This window comes from Protopterus annectens, chromosome 3.part0 (genome assembly GCF_019279795.1).
Source record: "Protopterus annectens isolate FY-2018-M chromosome 3.part0, PAN1.0, whole genome shotgun sequence".
Lineage (NCBI taxonomy): Eukaryota > Metazoa > Chordata > Ceratodontiformes > Protopteridae > Protopterus > Protopterus annectens.
The window spans coordinates 303,310,836-303,333,388 of record NC_056731.1 but is presented as its reverse complement, the minus strand read 5'-3'; the positions used below and the strand labels follow the sequence as shown (position 1 = coordinate 303,333,388).

The following is a 22,553-nucleotide window of genomic DNA, read 5'->3' as shown; positions in this document are numbered from 1 at the left end:
ATTTTTTTTACTTTTCTCTTCTCTGTTTAGACAGAATTCCACTGTGTATTCTTATTTTTTTCTTCACCGTGCGTTGCTAATGCTCTAATAAATGTTTGCATTTACTGGATATTGCATTTACGTTGTATATATTACTTGTTTTCTATTTATATGGTTCTCACACTGTGTTCTGGTAATTTTGCTGAGTTTGTACTCCCAGCCTGAGACTGAAAATGGTCCATGGTCCATAGGCATAATCAATGCTGTATCCTTTATCTTAAGTAAATAAATAAAAGGTGAAATGTACTAAGAGCCCTTATAAATAAAAGAACACATTGGATAAATAAACTCTTCCTAACACCCATTATTGTTACAGTCATTGCACATTTTATATATATGTTCACACATTCATCCAACTCTGCTTTAAAACGTTCTGTAAGTTAACAATGTTGCATATCGCTGCATCACATGTAATAGACTACAATGAGCTTTGCTAGCACAATACATGCTGAAAATCAGAAAACAGAATATTAAAGCTATTTGTCTGAATACTCTTACTGCACTAAATAATGTGCTCATACCTCAAAACCTCTCGGTGCAAGAAATATTGACAAAGCCATTAATAATGGGGGAACAAAGTCCAAAAAAATAGGGACAGAATTTAAATATCGCTCCTGTAAACTTAGAAAGTTGCTAGAATAACATATTTTGCATAATTATGCATTTTCTGAAGGATATAAACTATGAAACTGAAATGTCATTCATTATTTAGTGTAATTTAGTGACTTAGATTTTCAATGATTTTCTAGAAAACCACACATTTTATGAGGAATAGGCCAAAAATATGAGGCAAACATCTGGACAGTGCCAAAATCTGTACAGTTGAGAGGTTTGAATGTGTTACATTCTTGAACTGTTTCACTGAGCCATGCTTTCATTTCCTTTTTTATTTTTTTAGAGATGCAAAGACAAACTCAATTCCCTAGCAATCTCTGTAATGAACCAGTGGCCAGGAGTGAAGCTAAGGGTGACTGAAGGCTGGGATGAAGATGGCCACCATTCTGAAGAGTCTCTACACTATGAAGGCAGGGCAGTGGACATTACAACTTCTGATCGAGACAGGAGTAAATATGGCATGTTAGCCAGGCTGGCAGTAGAAGCTGGATTTGACTGGGTTTATTATGAATCTAAGGCTCATATACACTGCTCTGTTAAAGCAGGTAAGCCATCAAATCAATTCAAAAGACACTACAGTTAGGGCTAAATGCCATTCAACAAGCATGTAAAAAATTGCATCTGAGTATTAGCTGTGTAGTTCAGCTCAGACAGAACGAGTTACCTAGCTGAATTCCTGGTTGATTGTTTAATGCAGCCTCATTTTGCCTTTTGTGTGATTTTACTTTGGCATTATTTTTGTGCAAATGTTTGTGTCATACATTAAGTATAGACAGCAAAGGGAAATGCTATTCAATGGATATATTCTGAGTTCAGTCTGTCATACGGGGCCTCACTTCAAGAATTGTAGCTGTAAATGGGGCACAGTGTGCTAGTGAGAAAAATACTGAGTTGGGAAGAGGAGCAATTTTTATAAATGTACACAACTAAAAAATGCATATAACAACACATAGGATTTTATACACACATACATGCACTCTCATTCATGTGAGCAAGCATGTACACACACAGCCTACCAAATGCATGTTTTAGTTCATGCATTCATTTACCATTAGAGCTTGCAGTTTGGAAGATAGAGGTGCTTTGAGCTAGCATTCTGACTTGTCCTATAATAAGCATCTTCATTCGTCTGCAATAGGCCATCAACTATTTTAGACTGTACCAGCAGCAATGATTGCTATGGACCAAATGTAGAAACTAGGCATTTTACAGAAATTGTAGTTTAATTTAAATTACTTGGAAGATAGATGTTACATTCTTGCTCTACTTGTATCTAATTTGTCTGTAAATCACCTGCGTCCCTTGCGGTTTTTTTTTTTGGTAATATAGTATATGTGTTCTGTTATAATTCTCTAGGCTTGTATATTGTGAACCTTACTGTTGCACATGTAATTGTGTTATCCTATGATGTTTGTGCAAATGACTTGTGTCATGTTCAGTGCAATCCACCAGTAAACAAAAACAAAATAAATAAATTATAATGATTTAATGGGCTAAGGTCATGTTATCCACGATAAGGATTGACAAATGTAATGAAATAAATGTTGCTATAAAATAATTAGTGGATTTCATTAACTTACATTTCTGGGCACACATTATTATAATGGCAAATGTGATAACTTTTTGAAATTTAACACATTGGTGTTATATAGGCATACTATGGCCTATCTGGAAAGGAAGCACTTTCTATAGGATATATTTTTTGGTATAATATTAAGCTGGGAAACCAGTTGGTTAACCAGAACTAGCAGTTAATATGTGTTCATTAAAATTAAATGAGATGATGATGATGATGATGCCAAGCACTCTGATATTTGATATGCAGCAAACAGGTGTATTAGCACTAGCCTTCTGCTAATATGCATATTTATCAGAAAATGTTGTATTTGAAATGTTTTTCTACACCTGACCATCTTTTACTAGTCAATACCTTAGATGTAATATGAATCGTTTATACATTGCAAAAGCTATCTGCTTATTTTATGACATTGTGTGAGACTTGAAACACTCATTTTCCCCTCAGACTGCAGGTGTTACCAGTACAGGTTTTTTTTGTTGGTGGCATTTAGAGTGGCTATTCAAGAATTTGTAATGTAGAATCATCACTTAAAACATACATGAGTTATCATTCTAAGCAGAAAACTAAGTACCCTTTTACAGGAACCTGGCATTGTATTCATTTAAAGCACTTGTGGTTTTGCTGAAAAAAATCACTGAATACAGTATACTGGAATCCTTACATCCTCCCTAGACAGTGCTGAGTGGTCTCACAGACCTGATAAGATGATATGGACAGATGAAGCTGTAGTCAAAAGTATTCATTATTTGGAAAACTATTCAATCTCTTATATTTGTTTAAACTGTTCCAATTTTACTAAAAATACTCAAAACAATAGATAATTGTGCACCATGTTTATTACTTATTCCCTTCAGTTGTGTGAAATTAATAAGTTGACAAGGTCCCACTTGTTTACAGGTGAGCCAAGATGACACTTGGTCTCTAAAGGAAGGTTGTCATGACAAAATAAAAGTTGCCATGGCACAATGAAATATATTCTGTTCTTTCAAGAACTACTGTTCATCCTTATACTAAAAATGCTGCATAAATGCAATCTGTATTGCAGCCAGAATTGCAGACAAAAATTGGTTTAATATCTAATTTGAAAAAAAAAAAGTGTAGATGTCTAGTTTTTGCTGTATGTATAATGTGACTGGTCACACAATGAGCACATATAGTGTAATATCATTTAGCAAGTTTTGTTCACATTTCATCATTTCTTTGCCATAAAAGACAACACAGAAATTAACTCATTCACTTTTCTAGTCCTTTGTTACAATAGCATTTCTGTTAGTGGTGAGATTTTCTTCTGCTTTGTTCTCATGTATACTGATAAAGCATACCTGTAGTGTTTCATAACTTGTTTCCTGAATACTATACCCTCCCTTTGTGTGTGATCTTATTATATAGATAAGATGAGACATATCTCTCAACCTCTTGTGCAAGAAATCTATACAAAGCCTGCAAAATGGAGGGACAAAGGCCCAAAAATAGGGACAGATTTTAAACATGGCTCTTATAAACCTAGAAAGCTGCTAGAGTAACACAGGGTTTGTGCAAACATACATTTTCTGAAGGATTTGAAGCCTGAAACTGCAATATATGTCATTATTTAGTGACTTAAATCTTCAGATTGTCCCAGTGATTTGCCAAAAAAACACAAATTTTATGAGGAATAGACCAAAAATATGAAGTAAAAATCTGGACATTTTGCAAAAATCTGGACAGTTAAGAAGTATGGAGACCATGCTGAAACTTTGATTATACTCAGCATAATAACCCCAAACAATTCTATCCACAAATATTTTTTTAAAAAGTTAATTGTAGCAGGGCTTGGCTTTATTGGCCTGAATGCACCCACAGACTTAAAAAAGCCAAAAGTAAAAAGTCATAGGCATTCAGAAGCCATGTTACTGAAACACTGTCAGTCCTTAAGGAGTTATTTGCATATATCCCATGGGGCTTCATTACAGGAGATTTAAAGTAATACATTGTGAAGAATCTAACTCAGCTGGGTCTTTCTTGCATTTTTTTACTGGATGTATCTGTGACACCTTTTTACCCTTTGCTTTAAAAGTTATAATAAGAGTACTGTCCTCTACATGAATCAATATCTAGTACCTTATTTATAACACAAACATATTATTTATTTATTTTTTTAATATCTAGGTTTCTATAGTACATGTGCATGGAACAGTTTATCATATACTGCAATGAGCAAATGCAGAGGCCCTGTTTTTAGTAATGATCCTAGAGAAAATCTCTATAATTAAATCAGTTAATATAAGACAGTGTCATATAGCAAGCAAAATGCCCATCTGAGACATCATATGAAATATAGAGTTGATTCAGCATGGATGAAGATCTGTCATCAAAACACAGCAAGTTCTGTTAGCAGAAACAAATAACAAATAAATAAATAATTACACCATCCTATACATTTTCTTCTCACAACACACAGACTGTCAGTGATGCAATAGTTGTCAGTGATTAGACATACGAACAAAATTACATAAACAGAACAGTTATTGTCAGTAAAATAACTGTGTGAGAAAATGCAGCTGCATGAACATTTAACCTAACATTACATGGTCATGCATTATTTCTTGTTATATATCCTGGGTAACAATAAATCCACATATGCGAAGAGACTACCTTGGCTATGTCAGATTCAAAATTAATTAATTCAGACAAGTTGTCTTGTGAGAGAGGAGTTGGAGGATAGTGACAGCTATTGATAGTTTAGGAAATGCTGCAGCTGAACAATCAGTTATTCTGAAAATATGACCTAGTAAGTGTTTTAAATTTACTAGGAGAGGCGTCTGCTCATGACTGTCAAGGCAGAGAGCTCCAAATGGCAAGACACCAATGCCTAAGCTCTGTTACCAAACCTGCATTTAAACTTAAGCACCTCAAGCTGGTAAATAACCCTAGAGTGCAGCCCCCAGAATAGAACATGCCATTTCAGTAGTTAATAAATTGGAAGGTTGATTTAATAAGAAGCCAATGTGCAGGAGAAAGTTAAGCAGGCCAATCTTATGCTGGAATAAATATGGTCTCTCTCTATCCCTCACTCTAAGAGCATGCCTTGCAATATGGTGAAAAGCAATTTGCATCTTGTGAACAAGATAGAAGGACAGTTTAGTAAACAGAACTAGTCCATCTCATAGTCTGTTTAGGAGTATAACAAGAGTTACTTTAGCTCAGACTTAGAGAGTGAATAACTTCTTGGCATGGTATAATACATTTAGACATTGGCTGGCTTTCCTTAATGTGGTGCAGATGATGCATTCCTCAGTTTTTAGCTCCTTATCAATGTAAATACCCTGGGACTTGATGATAGTCACAGTTTTAGTATTATCGCTGATGTGGATAGCTGGTGCTTGTCTAATTGTGCCCATAAAATTTGCAGGAAAAACAACATTTTTATTAATGCAAATCACACTCGGGTAGCCAGATTTTGAAGAAGTTAAAGTTATAATCAGCTTGGCTAAGACTTACTGAACTGTACTGACTTTGCAGAGAGTCAAGTTATATGCATATTGAACTATGTATGATTTGTAGCTGTGTATCTACATATTATTTACAAATATTATAAACATCGATGTACCTGGCTCTGAGCCTTGAGACACATCAACCTTGAATTCAGACTACATAATAACACTTATCTTTAGATGCTTTGACAGGGCATTTAAAATGCATATTCTAATTAAGTGGCCTAATTATGGAAAAAATAAAACTGCTTAAAACAGGCACAGCCATATTCTGCAGATACTAAGCACTCTGTCACAATTTAAAATACAAGGGCACATGAGTCACATGCTTCATTTCCTTTTAAAATAATAAAACTTCATGCAGTTTTGTAGGCTTATAAAATGCCGTGTGAGAACAAACCAAACCAATCTATTATTCAGTTGAACAAGGTTTTCATAAAATATATTATAACATGGATATTATTTCATTTAAAGCCAGAGTTAAAGGCTTTTCATCCATCTGGGTATATGTCTGTCTTCTCATCACTCACAGTTATTTAGTGTCCATTTTGAAAAATGGGTTTTGAAGTCTTGATCTACTTTTACCCGTTGTTCAAAGAAGCCAACACTCTGTGTTCTCTGTTTATGTTTATAAGAAAATGAAGATAATCTTCTACTTAAAATTCAAAACACACTTAGGATTTCTAATACCATATCTAATGCATGCCTTGCAGGGTCGTGTGACTGTACCACATTGATTTGAACTGACAAGTCTGAATTCTGTTGGCTAAATCTGGTTTCCCATTGTTAAAAACTAATTTCATGAGAGAGAATCTGATCAGAAGATTAAATGCTAAAATTCCAAGTAGGAAGATTCCTTTCTCCAGATCTCTGTTTGCAAAAAGTATGATCCTAGAGATTGGAATGCAAAGAAGCGTTCTCCCAAGGTCTGAATTATTGTCATCAGGACAGACAAGAGGGAGGCAGGGGTACACTAATAATGGGTCACAGCAAACAGAGCCAGCTCATACATTTAAAATTCAAATACACATCTTGAGTGCTTGAAAAAAGTGGCACTGCTGTGCAAATACTGCTTACAAGATCCTTAGTTTTTGCTGAGTATGTGTGTGAATTGGCACATAGGATTTCTGCACCTGAACAAATAGGGAGTAGCTGGGAAAAGCATCTTGTCTTCGAAGAGCATCCACGTCTATCTGATAACCCAGAAAGACAATATGAGTTTTTAATGGTTTTAATTAGGAAACTTCTGTTAGCATTATTTAAAGCAAATGCTTTTCACACCTCAGTCTATTCACTGGCATGTTTGTTGGCTTCAGAGCTACAGTTTGCACTGTTAGATATGCAAAGTACATCTTTGATGTGTCAATAAAGAGCAGCCAACACATTAGAAAGTTACATGACAAAAATATATGGTTTACAGATTTGTTTAACTTTCCTAAATAAGAAGAAAGTGACTGGAACAATCAATAGTATTTAACTTGGTTTTTCGTACCACAACTGTAAGTGAGTTTCTTGGAGCAGTTCTATTCTAAATATACAATCATTGTTAAAAAAAAAGCAAAGAAAAAACTTCTTTATTGCAATTGTACAACATTATACAACAGGTGAGGGTGAGCATGAACACATTTAAAATACCGATTTCTACCTTAAGAAAAATAGTCAATTTTTATGCATTCCAACATGCAAGTGTGTGTGTGTGTGTGTGTGTGTGTGTGTGTGTGTGTGTGTGTGTGTGTGTGTGTGTGTGTGTGTATATACATATAGTGTGCATAGATATGAGCTGTTCTGTGTATGAATATTTGTTCCCAAGTCTGTGCCTTTATGTAAAGGTCTGTACAATAATAATTTATGAGAATGATATATCTTTACACACTAATGACATATATGCACATCTGTTATATTGCCTTTTTTATCACATATGTATAGTTATTTATCCTTTTTTAAATTGTCGTGTCACATGCCAGATTATGTTTTCAGCTGTAAGGAAGTACATGCAATGAAAAGAGTGCAACTAGGTTTACTAAAATTAAGGAACTGTAATTTGATGAACAGCACTAGGCATTTGTGAAGACATGTACTGTATAAGGGTATCAAAGTGCTAGATGCCAAACATTTTACAGTATGTCATTAGTTCGCACAACACAAAACACCCTCACTTTCCCTAAAACAGAGACACAGGCACAAACACGTGTGAGTGCACTCACTTCTACACACACTCACACACACACACACACACACACACACACACACACACACACACACACACACACACACACACACACACATGCACACATCTGCATTTTTGCTATAATTCAGCTTCTTATGACTTTGTGGAGAGTTAGACAAAAACAGGTGTACTGAATGCAATTACATTAACTAATTTAATTTTATATTCAAGATGTCATTACTATGACTCTTATTAAACATGCTGTGTTATGGTGAACGTTGGGCTGAATGTTATCCACAATTTGTGAACTATAAGCAGCAGTACTGAATCACTAATATTTATGTATGGGAATACTTTTCTGTTAACATCTACAAAATGCTAATATTTTTATCTGATGCCAGTTTAAAAACTCTGATATTTTTTATAGTTAGGTTAGAATGTTATGCAGTATTGAGTGGTTCTAAAATTAATTAACTCATTTAATGACTGAAACAGATTCAACAATTTAGCTGTATCTTTTAGGAGATTGGCTAATACAGTAAACTCACTTCCTCTACTTGCAGCCTTAACAAGCAATGTCATGGTGGGGGTGGGGAGCAGGCTTTATAAAATTCACATCTGTGGTTACAGTTCAGTCATTATTTTTTTTCAATATGTTCTGTGGCATGAGATAAAATTGTAGACTAACAAGCAACCCTATACTTTTACAAAGAGAAAGCAGTCAAAAATACAGGTTTACTGTAATACACCTAAAATGTTTACTTACTCAAAATAGTAAGTACACTTAAACAGCATGTTTCAGCTGTTTGCTTCAGTAGTAATTGCAAAAATTCTAAAAAAGATGTAATACTCTAAGATATAGAATGACTTCACAATTTAGCCACCCAGGAATGTTTCTCTCAAGGCTTATTTCCATGTGGATAGTACTTTTCATGTTACTTGTTATTCATGCATGAGCTTTGAGTTACAAGCTAGGACTCCTGGGTTTGAATCCTGCAGACTTATGTTTGCATATCTTGCAGCCTTAAGCAACTTATTTGGTCTTTCTCTCTTCCAAAGCCACTCCCAACCTATTCTGGTAAAATGATAAACTTAACACATTTCCTAGTTAGACTATTCCATTTGTCTAGTTAATACCTAATACAACATCTGCTGCATACCTATTTACTGCAATAATAGGCATTATTTAGAAATACTTAGTTTTTACTACACAAACAGCATTTCAATAAAAAGAGAAAAATATACAGATGATTTTTTCCTTCTAAAATGTAAAGAAGAGTTCTTAATTAATTACCATACAACCTGTTGCATATGGTGAACTCACATATCATCACCTATATTTGCATTGCAATTTCAGATAAATGAAAATAAAGCATCTGGTAGTCTTTAGTCTATAACTAACGATGTTTCTCTTTTCTATTCATTTTTAGAAAACTCAGTTGCTGCTAAATCAGGAGGCTGCTTTCCTGGAGATGCCACAGTGACCCTTGAAAATGGTGTTACCAAAATGATAAAAGACCTTAATCCTGGAGATAGAATTTTAGCAGCTGATGAGGAAGGGAAATTAGTTTACAGTGATTTCATTATGTTTCTGGACAAAGAAGAGAAATCCAAGAAAATATTCCATGTGATAGAGACAAAGGAGCCAAAACGGAGAATACCACTGACAACAGCGCACCTTCTGTTTCTGTCATCAAATTCGACCAACAATGAGGAACCTTTTCAGACAACCTTTGCAAGCAATGTTGCACCTGGCCAGATCATCTACATTTCTGAAAGAGACAAGAACCAGTTACAGGCTGTTACAGTGGAACGTGTTTATTTAAAAGAATACATAGGGGCATATGCCCCACTAACTACTCAAGGCACTGTGCTAATAAATGGGGTTTTTGCTTCTTGTTATGCTGTAATAGAAGAACATAATTGGGCACATCTGGCATTTGTACCACTAAGGCTGGGTTATAAGATCGCTTCTTTAATATTTCCAAAAGAACAGAAAATGATCAATGGAACTTGTCAAGAAGATGGGGTCCACTGGTACTCAAAAGTTCTATATCAATTAGGGACATGGATCTTAGGAAATGATTTCATTCATCCACTAGGAATGTCGTTAAGCTCTAGTTGAGATATTCTACAGCAGACTAAATTTATTACAAGTTTAGTAGGACTGTCCAAAGTAGACTGTCAGACTTTAAGGAGACAAAGACCCCAAGAAGTTTCTAAATATTTATTTCTTTGAACATTCACTTTTCTAAAATAAGAACTGGAGCTTCAACAGCCTTAACTATTTAGCTTGATAATTTATTTTCATGAGATTGTTTCTTGGTTCCGCAGGTGTAGACTTCAATTTTGTGAGGCCAGCCAAATGTGCAGAGTCTATTTTTCTACTCCATGTGTCCTGTCTTTCAGAAAATTCTGCAATGTACTAATGTGCACTCATTACACTGGTTTCACTGTTACATAAAGTGTAAAGAAAGAAATGCTTCATAGGGGTCCATAAATTATATTTTTATACACAGAATTGTAAATTAGATTTTTGAGAGATCAATACTTACTGAGCATATTTCGTTATTTGAAATAGTGTAAAATATGAGAATATATTATTTTAATTTAAATAGTTTGGAATATAATGTTGTGGTCATCTCTTGAATTTTTTTATGTTTCAATATTTTGTTTTATACACGTCATTACTTATGTTCTTGAAAAGCTAAGACTGTTACAGAAAAGCTTTCCATTTGCAGAAGTATGGACATTGCTATTTTAACATCTACAAAGGTTTATTAAAAGATACTATTTTTTAAAAAAAAGTGCACACAGTGACAATTTTATGAGGATAAAATAGTAGTTTGTACAAAGAACAGGGATGTTTTACATGGATCAATTGAAAAAAATAACAATTGTTAATTTACTAAAATGTATTTTTGAATATTTTGTAATAGTTTTATAGAAATAAAATGTGCCAATGCAAAGCTTGGCTAAACAGTAATATCTAAGGGTTTCTGTTTTATCCACTATTTATTTTATTTTATTTATTATTCTTATTATTATTATATAGGAGACAGAGTGCTTTAAGAAACAGTGCAATATATTTGTCATTATGTAGAAAAAACACACATATTTGCTAAAGCTAACAGGCAAGTGCCTTGTCACATTGTTCACAATTGTGCTGCTGCAGACAAGCATTGCATGTCATGTGAGTAAACTAGATTCGCTGTGCTTGGCCTCCATTTAGGAAAAAAAATGAAATTTAACATATTCCGATTAATGCTGCCACTAAATAAAGCTTGGCATATACAATCATTTTGGTTCTAATGGGCCTTCTCTGTGTTGTACAGTTATCGTATATTCTTGTATCAAAGTGAACAGTATTACACTGAACCAAGTTAAGAAGGGCAAGTTTCTCACTTAAAATAAGTAGAAGGGTTATTGTGCACATAATCTCAGTGGCAATCAACTAATAGCACTATGAAAGATAAATGTAAAATTTCAGAGGACAACATTATTTTGTTGATTATAGTGCTTCCCAGGACACACAGGAAGCAATTAAACTACTGCTGAAAGCAAGCACAACTACAAATAAAACACTCATTGACATATTTTGCACATTATTAGCAACTCAGTTTTATGATGTTGGTTTATACAGCTGAATTTTTATTCATGCGTCTGACAACTAACTATGACAGCATGCTAATTTATATCAAATGGAAACAGCACATGCTTCCAAATTAATTATCATATTACTGTCCCACCTATAACATTTTCTTGCCACCCACAATATCAGAAAGGATGTAGATGCAGCAAAGATGTTGTCAGTAGAAAAGTCACACCTGGTTCATGAAGTCTCCTATACTTATATACAAAAGAATCTAGTTTTCTACCATAGTCATTCCGATATTCCAGTTTGAATTTCAGTAAGTCTGTCCCATGCGGCTTGAAAGATTCCATGTTTTTTGACTGTACCACTAAAGAAACTAGTTTGTAAGAAGTTATGCTTTTTCATTAAATAATGTCACCGTTTTTCCTTTCATTCTTTCTGTTCCATGGTATTTATGAATGATATTCAACTGAATCTGCTCCCTCATTTACATCCCCCGAGCTTGCAAATGTTGTATTTAAATGTCTTGTGTGTTTTCTCTCTTTGACATCATCTCTCCTCCCCCCCACACACACACTTTCTTTCATGTTTATAGGGTATATTGACTGAGCTCAGTTAGCTTTCCTTACTCATGATGGCATATCCCTAGATATGTCAAATATTTTCTACACATTATGATTTTGCATTTCACACTAAAAAAAGAATGCTGACCCAGAATAGATAATATATTTCTCTTAATATCATGATGCTGATACTGGAGACTCCAGGTAAATAATACATTAAATAAAACAAATACGATGATCTCAGAATAATGGAATTTCATCCAAGACTTTCCTCTGAGACTATTTTCTTAAAACTGTACAACAGGTAAACGTCACCAAAATATGTCAAATTACTTTTTATTTAAAACAAATGACAATGATAAAGGACAACTGGCCCAGTAGCCAGAAAAAAATGTTAAAAATACAATTAATTAATACTACAGATAAATTTATGTTCCCTCCCGGATAAAAAGTATATCAGTTTTATCAATATAACATTTTTTCTTGCCTGTATCTCCTTTTCCCTAATAAGAAAGACTTTAGAAGTAAATGGTATAGGTGCTAAAGCTGTTGCTGACTGACATATGTAACTCCTTTTGATGAGAGCAGCTTTTAAAAAGTAAAAATGTTGTGACAACTGAAGTGTACATATTATCAAAATGGAATGCATCTACCTATGAAAAATAATATATGGCTCCACAATATGCACACATGGTGACTTCCTCTGTCACACATACAGCTTTCACAACAGTATACAATCTAATAAATACTTAGTCAAAGCAGAGTGTACACTAGTAATTTAGTTATTTGAGTTTATAAAGTAAACTAGTTCATTCCAGACCCATATCAGCAAACCCAGTCCTGTTGCAGACCCTTGTCAGATGCACCCAATCTGGAAGCGAAAGAGTAAATTCAATATATACATATATAGACTGGTCAAAGCACATAATGAGCGAAGCATATTTCAGGAGATGAGAGGAAACTAGCACAATCTAAGTAAACAGTGACAGGCCATACAATCTCCACATACACAGTCATCTCAATGCATGAGTCAATTCTCACCATATTAGTTTAAAGCAAACACTTTAAGCAGTGAGATACTGGGCAGTCTCATTCGGCATTATATTAAGTGAAGCAATAAGGATAAGCAGTAAATAAGCAGTAAATCTAACTAAAATAAATTAGAGCAAAACAAGAAGAGAATAAAACAGAATTGTACTGCCTTCTCCTAGAGAGACTAAACCTGTGTATCGCATGATTACATATGTTGTTACTTAGTATATAGATAGCCAGACACAGATATATATATATATATATATATATATATATATATATATATATATATATATATATGTGTATGGGTCTACTACCTGAGATTGAAATTACACTATTTCAAAGTCCGGTAGTAGATTCCCACTAACGCGAAAGTGCACTTCACCAAAAGTGCACTTTCGAGAAAACACCACTTGAGTGAATGGTTATGGACCTTAGGGTTAGGGCTTGGGTTAAGAATAGTGGATAGCTAGTAGGGCTATCCACTATCCTTAACCCAAGCCCTAACCCTAAGGTCTGTGACTACCGCACCACAGTGGAGGACATTGCCCGTTCATTCTAGTGGTGTTCACAAAAGTGCACTTTCGTTGAAGTGCACTTTCGCGTTAGTGGGCATCTACGACCAGAATTCAAAATAGTGTAATTTCGATCTCCGGTAGTAGACCCATATTCCATATTATACATATATATATATATATATATATATATATATATATATATATATATATATATATATATATATATATATATATATATATATATATATATATATATATACATATACATATATAGATATATAGATAGATACAGCTGTATACATATATAGATATAGATAGATATATACTCATGTATTTAATACTTACCCATGCTCTAAGAGCTCACCTAATACTTTGTCTTTGTAATGTAGTGTTAACTACAAATATAATATATCCACTTTCTTGACAACAGACTCTTTAAGCAAGCATTAAGCTAATGCAGGTATGCATTCAAAATGTCTACCTCCTTCATATACTCCAAATCATGTTTTACAAATAAAATATGCCTTATTTAACTGTTTTTGCCCATTATGACTTACAATTGTTCAATTACTTTAGGTCAAGTATACTATCTTCCAATTTAAATAAATAGAGGAAACCTTCGAGCCTGTACTTCATACTTCCATTATGATGTGTCTTTCCTTCCAAAATTGAGCGACATCAGGTACTACAATAGTATTGGTAGTCATTAAATACTAACTTTGAATTTTGTGAATATCAACTGAAAGTAGAAGGCACTATTGACCAATTCGAGCATGAGAAGAATCCCCATCTGCTATTTCGTACTCCTGTGGTAACTTTCCTTGTCAGAGTGCAGTGTGCTTGTGAAAAGTATAAGATATGTGTGAAATCATAAAATAGTTAAGAGTTTTTGGGAAAGTAATACTAAGATAAATACATGTGTAATTTGCAGTCATTATTGAAAATGCCAATAAAATGAATGCTTTACTGGACAGTGATAGTACAAAATTTACTTACTATAATGATCGTCTTTATGATTTTCTTTTATATGTATCCATACCAGGAAGAGCATGTCAAAATCCATAACAAAAAGTTGTAAGTTAATACTGAAGCTTCTAGCATGACATTTGTAAAACTGTTTCTGTATCCTGAAAAAAAAAATCGCTGCAGCAGTCTCTGAAGTGTCACCTTTAATGATGGTTTATTTTAATCCTAATACAGACACATTGTAGTAGTTAGTGCCTTTGTACTGTTATTACAGTTTAATCAATTTTTGCAATAACGTGTCATAATCTATTTCAACCTGCCTTGCTTGTTTTCTGCTTTTACTCTGTGGTGCCTAAGATTTTAAACACCTTAATAAATTAAACATAAATATTAAACTGAATGCTAGGAGACTTGCATTAAAATTCCTTCCTTCCTTCGAGAAAGTTACATTAAGAATACATGCCCACATTTTAGGGTGACCTGTGAGAACATGGTAATTAAGTAATATGCAAGCAGCAATATGTGACCAAACTGCAGTAGCCCATTCTCAAACCCTCTTAAACCCTTACTGAAACTCTTACAGTATGGTCACATGTGGAGGGCAAAGAAGAACTAGGACAGAAACCTTGTGGAATAACTTAGCGCTAAGACAGCACAGCATTCTGGGATAAGCTGCTCTATGCGGATGGTACTGTCTACAGATACAAACTATGCATGGCACTTATGGCTAAGTGCAGGTCAAACCAACATTTCTTCCTTACCTCTGAACCTCTTAGAGCAAGAAATCTGGACAAAGCCATCAATAATGGGGGGATAAAGGCCCAAAAGTAGGGACATGCATTTTCTGAAAGGTATGACGTCTGAAACTCAAATGCCTGTCATTATTTTCTGACTTGAACCGTCAATGATTAGCTATAAAACCACAATTTTATAAGAAACAGACCCAAAATATGAGGCAAAAATCTGTACATTCTGCAAAAATCTGTACAGTTGAGAGGAATGATTTTTTCAACCCTTTGGATCTTGTTGTGTTTAGATATTATCACTTCAATCTGCACTAATAGTTAACTGTCAGTTCTACCAGACACAGGAAGTAGTCTGCACCAATACAATTCATTCAAATGATGAACATTCCGTTTTTTATGTCTTTAAATTATTGTGTGACTGAATACAGTGAGTCTGCATATATAGTGCATTAGAGATTGTTCTGTTTCCGCCTACAAGTAGAAACTGCAACAAATTAAAAAAAAAAAGATTGTGTCATGTAATACAGAAATGAGGAAGACAAAACAAGAAATAAGCAATTTCGATTGTCTCGTCAGCTTGGCATTGCTTGTCTTCTCCTGTGTGGCATCAGTATATTTAGCCAAGTCCAATAACAAAATTAGAGCTTGAATATATGTATGGTTTCTCAAAAAATGATTTTAAAACAAAGTACTGTGAACATCTCCCTTTCATGTTCCCTTCTAACCGCCACTCATCTTCAGGTACCGAAAACAAGACGAGTAAAGCACAGTTAACCTCATTAATCAGACATTGTTCATTAGGCGTTCTTTCTTTCTTTCTTTCTTTCTTTCTTTCTTTCTTTCTTTCTTTCTTTCTTTCTCTCTTCCTTTTTAATGAATTCAGAAATAAAATATTGGTTTCTATTTGTAGTTAGTTCTTCAGACACCACTAACCAGATAACTAGCAGCTGCATTCTTTTAACTTTTGCAAATTCAATAGCAAATACAGGCCATAAAACCCAGCAGTTTAGCAATCACTTGAAATTAACCTGCTTTTGGCTGACCATATGAGATAGTTTGTCATGCAGAATCTGTTCATTCAAAATTATGTTTTTATTCTAAAATAAACATTTAAAATATTTATAGACAATTTGCTTCTAATGTATGCTTACAATTATGATGGTAAACTGGGAACAGTGTAATGAAAATCATAATTTTGTGCATTTAGTAAACTGCAACATCAGCATTTTAGTGAGTATTAATACTTGACTGCATAAGTAGCTGTTTATCTGAGAAATGCTGTGCAACTGGAGATATATGTGTTTTTTTACATGTTATAATAAACCACTCATGGCTGTTCATGTTTATCAAAGTTATAACAGTCATTTACCAGTTTTAATTTATGTTATTAATGTGCAAAGTATACAGAGTAATTAAAAACTTCAATTTTATAGGGAATTTGCCCAAAGATATATATTTTTTGTTTGCTGATAGCCACATTTGACAAATATTCTTCAGGGAATTGTATATATCAGAAACATTATATTACTTAACTGGTATGACACAGCAAAAATCACATCATTAATGCAGTAATGTAGTAATGCCCACTTATTCATGAGCTAGCATGCAACTTAGTTCAACATTACATTAAATGAACCAGCAAGCTTAAGTACTATACTTCTTAACTCACTGCAAGTCTTATTTGCCTCAGGAGTGCAATCCATGGGGATAAATGTTACCAGCTATGCATAAGCCCAGCATTATCCATGACTAACTACACTTAATGCCATAACAATATCTTTAAATAACTCTGTGGTTGAGAGGGATGCCATGGGTGTATTCCATTTGGCACATTAATGTAGTAATGAGAGTACAGCAATTGCATACATGCACTTCTATGGATGATATGTTTTTGCAATTTGTATATGTTATACTTTAGGAGGCATTTGGTATGTTTCATTTTCTGTGGTCAGCAATGATGGGTCAGACAAGAGTGTGTGTGTGTGTGTGTGTGTGTGTGTGTGTGTGTGTGTGTGTGTGTGTGTGTGTGTGTGTGTGTGTGTGTGTGTATGTGTGTGTGTGTGTGTATATCTGGGGGATATTTTTTCATGTTCACAGGTTTATTTGTTAAGCCCCTAAACAACATTAAAGAAACTCACAGGATAATTGCTTGGGACTGCTAAGGCCCCCTTCTGTGTACACATATCCGCTACAAAGCAGAAAGGGGTCCAGTAATTTGGCACATTTCACAAAGAAAACACTGCCGCCTTACAAAGTACAAACTGACTTCACAGTAACACCACTGAAAAAAAATCGTATTTTAAGCATTTCTCTGATGTAGAAATAAACATAAGAATTCAGCTGCTGCAATATTTTAAACTAACAGAGAACCCTTTCAATTTAGACATAAACAGGTCACCATGCAAGCTGAAGAAAAAAAATAGCTTTCTGATTACAAAACAGGACTGTCTGTGGTTCCTAATAAACAACAAACTAAAGTGTAATTTGAGTCAACTATTTTATATGTTCTGAACAAATGCTTAGTACAAAGACCCAGAAATGGTGCTGTACACTATCGGGGTAGCCACAACAGTTACCTACCCTTTCAGAGACCCGGATGTTCATTCCACCTTTCTAAAGTTGATATACAAATATGCAGTTACAGTGGTTCTGCCAGAGTAGCCTGGTGGACAGACAAAAAGACCATGTGAAAAGCTTGTCGTATAGAGTTATACAGACAGCATTAAGTTATTGCTGCTAAATGCTATCCATGCCTTTTCTCAGGTAATGATTACTTAGTCTCTGAAAAGGATAGAGTTTGACCTGATCAGAAATTAATCTTTTTATTGGGTTTATATCTGTGCCCCCTCATCTGACCTCAGAACGTCAAGACAGCTACCGCTTTCCTCCCAGTAGCACATTCATTCCACTTTTTTCCACATTCTGCTGTGAAAGCCATCTTGTATAGATGAAGTAAGTGGGAGTGAATGCTTCCACATGTTAGCATTGCTTACATACATTCAGCTCTGCTTACCTTCTGAAAAAATGGCACCAGGTTACAGGTAGCTACGTTGCTTCCCCTACACCAAAAATAACAACTCAGCATTGCCTGTTTGCTTCCTGTCTCTTCCAGCAGACCCTTTAGCATACAATAAATTATTCAAAATTGTGTCACTTGTAGCATATTTATGTTATCTCTGTCAGTGTGACAAGTCTTTGTAACTGATTATGCACTCATTTTCATATTTATGTTTTTACTGTTTGCTTGCTCATTAACTTGGAATGCCTTATTAAGCTGAAGCCTGTTTTAAAGACCTGGGAGTAAGTTCCATGATATGAACAAAATAGCATGAAAGGCTTATAGCATAATGGAGTTTACACTACAAGAAATGTAGTAAGCAATAATATGAAAAAAAACATTTACACTTTAAGATACAGTAATGCAACTTGTAATTGTCTTTTCTGGATAATGGTTACAGATAAATTGAAAAAGACTGTCAGTTAATCTTGCAATGTATAGTTATTTTACCAATATATTACAATACAAAATGTCAAGTTGTATAAGATGAGGGAGTTAAATAGGACAACTAGTCCTGTAAAAAATGGTGATACTGACTGAAATATAAATGCTCATTGTTTTAAAATTATATGAAAGAAAAACAGAGGTATATACCAGACTGAGCCATTAGAAAGATTGCTGCAGTATCAAAGGATAGTAAGGAAAGTGGACACTGTAAAGGGTAAGGTGGACAGCAAGGGGAGAAAAAGGGCAGAGGAAATGAGAAGAAATAGAAGGAAATATTGGTTGTAGTAAGACATCAGAAGATTAGGTTTATAGGTCAATAGTGAGCAATCAGTCTGCTTACTGCTACAAACCTAGCCAGTAGGCAAAATCAAACACAGTATGTTGTCTGTGTGAGGTAAATACCTCAACTATTATGCCTAGCCACCTGGGGTTGCTCTGGACCAGAGAAAAGAGAAGGCAGTGATTTCATAAAGGAAACTGGAGCTACAATAGAGAAAACAAGCTAAAAAGATATATAAATGTGGCAGAATATTATCAAATTCTTACAGATTTTGTTAGAATTGAAATGTGAATTGTGGGATGCCTGAATCACTTTGGTATTTTTCAGCTGTTAGTCTGAGGTAGGAACAAGAAGTCCCAGAAGACAGAAGTGGAATACAGTGACAGAGTTTTCTTTTTAGTTGTAAGTCATTTGTAAAGTCATTTTGTTTGCGTTCTCCGAGCATAGATTTTACCGCAGTTTTTATCAGGTTAGCAGGCTGATAACGGCAGAACATTTGTTGTTGTAGAAAGTCGCATCAGCCACTGTTTTATGGTAATTCCGTACCCTGTCTCAGATCAGTCTGGAAAGATACGCTTTAGGTGGTAGTGAGTAGAATACTGAAATCCAGCAGTCAAGTGGGATCTGCTACTATAAACATCTGTAAACCAGTTTATTGCAAAGCATGAAATTTACTGTACAGAATGCATCTGCAAAATAAGCTACATAGAAACCGAGAATTTGAAACTGGCATTCTTGGTTACTGACAGCAAACATTTTTTTAGGGGAACATCCAATAGTTTGTTGTCTTTGGGGCAATGAGTTTATTGTGTTCATCCACTGAAGTGTTGCAGTCAATTTATAACCGGAAGATTCCAAATGCTGGGTGCTGTTTAATCTGACTCAATAAAAATAGAGTTTGAGCAGACTGATGTCATCCAGAGAAGAAGCTGCAGAGGAAAATCACATTTGTTTTAAAGTCATTGGTTGGTTTTATTTCATTTTTGGACATCTTTCTAAACTTTAGAAAGATGTCCAAAAATGAAATAAAGCCAACCAACAAGGCAGTAAAATACAGTGACTTTAATAAATGATGATGACCACTTTCGTGGGGTTATGTCTTCTTTTTTTGGACATTTTATTAGTATATTTTAACCAGCCTTTAGCCACCAGGATTCACAGTTTTTGTTGGTTGTTTAGAAAGATGCAATTTTTTTCTAAGGTAAGGCCAATGACTTCAACAGATGAGAGTTAGGTACATCACTTATAATCCATACCTTAGAATACCTTCCTCCACAGGTTTATGATGCATTTAAAATTAAATAGCAATGTTATGTTTATTAGCCACACTGTTCTTTGATGTGTGGTTCATATTTTGTGCTTTATTATATTGGTTAGCAATTATGAGAAAATTACTTATCAGAGGATACATTCAGAGTTTAATGTATGTAGGAAAATATATACACTAGGCCCACATTCTTCATATTGAGACACACATAGTTAATAATTTTAACTGTTGAATTATAATGGATTAACTGCTTGGTTATGGAATGCAGCAGATGAATTGCACTTTATTCTCTTGAGTTATATTGGTAATGTGTAAACCTGTAAAAGCGATACTGCAATAAGGTAAATTGCACCAGCTTTTCCTATCATGTATTACTAAGCACACCGTGTTTAGATTTACTATGAAAATTACAAGTACAGGTTCAACAAAAACGGGAATGTCGAACCACAGTTGGTTAATTCCCGTTTTCGCCAACCTGCACTATTGCGAGTGTGCAGTTTAGCGAATGCCACTGTTAATTCGCACATTTGTCATCGAAGTTATGACTACAGATTGCGGTACAGTGGGGATTGAGAAGTTACCCTTTTCCCCACTGTAGTGTGATCTTGGAGTTGGAATATATTATTTGCAGGGGGTGTGGAGGGAGCACAGCTCTCCACATGGGGGTGCAGGGGATGCAGCCCCTCCTGCAAAAATACTGCATTACGTGATATGCAGTAGTGACATGCAACACAGAATGTCAAAATATGCACTTCAACATTCTGTCCTAATTAATATGCTGCATGTTGCACATCTGAATGGAAGATGTGAATTAATTTTGTTCTATACTTTGATATTCTAATAGTAAACCCTGTGTTTAAATATGCACACATATTTACATTCACCCTCCCAGTGCAAAAAAATACATATTTGTATGCATTGGTGTGTGTGTGTGTGTGTGTGTGTGTGTGTGTGTGTGTGTGTGTGTGTGTGTGTGTGTGTGTGTGTGTGTGTGTGTGTGTGTGTGCGCGCAAGGAGGCACATGTTTGTGTATATGTGTGTGGGGGGATTGTTTATGTGTGTCTATTTGTGAGGGTATATGTGTGTTTATGTGATTGTGTCAGTGTGTGAGAGTGATATTTGTGTGTGTGTGTGTGTGTGTGTGTGTGTGTGTGTGTGTGTGTGTGTGGTGTGCATGTGCTTGTGAGAAGGCACACACATCTGTGTATATAACTGTGTGTGTGTGTGTGTGTGTGTGTGTGTGTGTGTGTGTGTGTGTGTGTGTGTGTGTGTGTGTGTGTGTGTGTGTGTCTGGAGTAAAATGGAGCAGTGTAGTAGCTGATGGTCATTGTAGGGCATGCAAAAAGGGAAAAATAATTCTAAAAGTGTACTAAATAAAATTTCACTCATTTTGTAAGTATTTGGGAGATGAACATCTTTTATTGTTATACTTTGTTTTAAGATTATTCAGACTTTTATTTAATATGGAAATGTTTGTGTTTGTGAGTGTGTGCGTGCATGCATGTGTGTGTGTGTGCATATGTGTGTGTGTGTGTGTGTGTGTGTGTGTGTGTGTGTGTGTGTGTGTGTGTGTGTGTGTGTGTGTGTGTGTGTGTGCGTGTGTGTGTGTGTGTGTGTGCCTGTGCCCGTGCATACATGTGTGTTATTTCTTTTACTTATTTTTGCATTTCTTGTTGACTTACAGAAAAAGAATGTCGAATTCATATACAGGTGCTTCATGCCTGACCAATGTTAAATAACAAACAGTCTATAGCACAATACAGCCTATAGATGCTCTGATACATAGTAAGGCTGTTACGTAACACAGGTAGCTTGAGAAAAGGACTGCAGAACAAATCAATGGAGCTGTGTAACTGATAGAAGTAGAATTATGCAAGCTCAGTGTGTGTCTGTGTGTGTGTGTGTGTGTGTGTGTGTGTGTGTGTGTGTGTGTGTGTGTGTGTGTGTGTGTGTGTGTGTGTGTGTGTCTAAGTATTTGAAATGTTGGGACACAGTAGAGTGAGTCCCGAAATACAGAGACTGAATGGCTAAAAGATCTGACTTAGACATACTAAGTCCAAGATGCCATTTCTCGAAATATTCCTTTTTCTCCATGTTATGGTGATCTCAGAGTTAGTATATATAAGTTCAAGGGTGCAGTGGGACTTGCCCCCCACAAAAAGACATTTAAAGGAGAAGACCAATTTTTGAGATTCGTGCCTTGTTGGC

At 34.9% G+C, this 22,553-nt stretch overlaps 1 protein-coding gene across 1 annotated transcript in view; it reads left to right on the top strand.

Annotated features, from left to right (window-relative positions):
- The window catches only part of SHH (sonic hedgehog signaling molecule), a 20,531-nt gene extending 9,672 nt beyond the window's left edge, over positions 1 to 10,859 (top strand). The window contains exons 2-3 of the mRNA XM_044064785.1: positions 938 to 1,199; positions 9,304 to 10,859. Coding sequence (XP_043920720.1) covers positions 938 to 1,199; positions 9,304 to 9,998 — 957 coding nt within the window. The 3' untranslated portion in view covers positions 9,999 to 10,859. The remainder of the gene's footprint in view (positions 1 to 937; positions 1,200 to 9,303) is intronic.
- Positions 10,860 to 22,553: the final 11,694 nt, after the last annotated feature.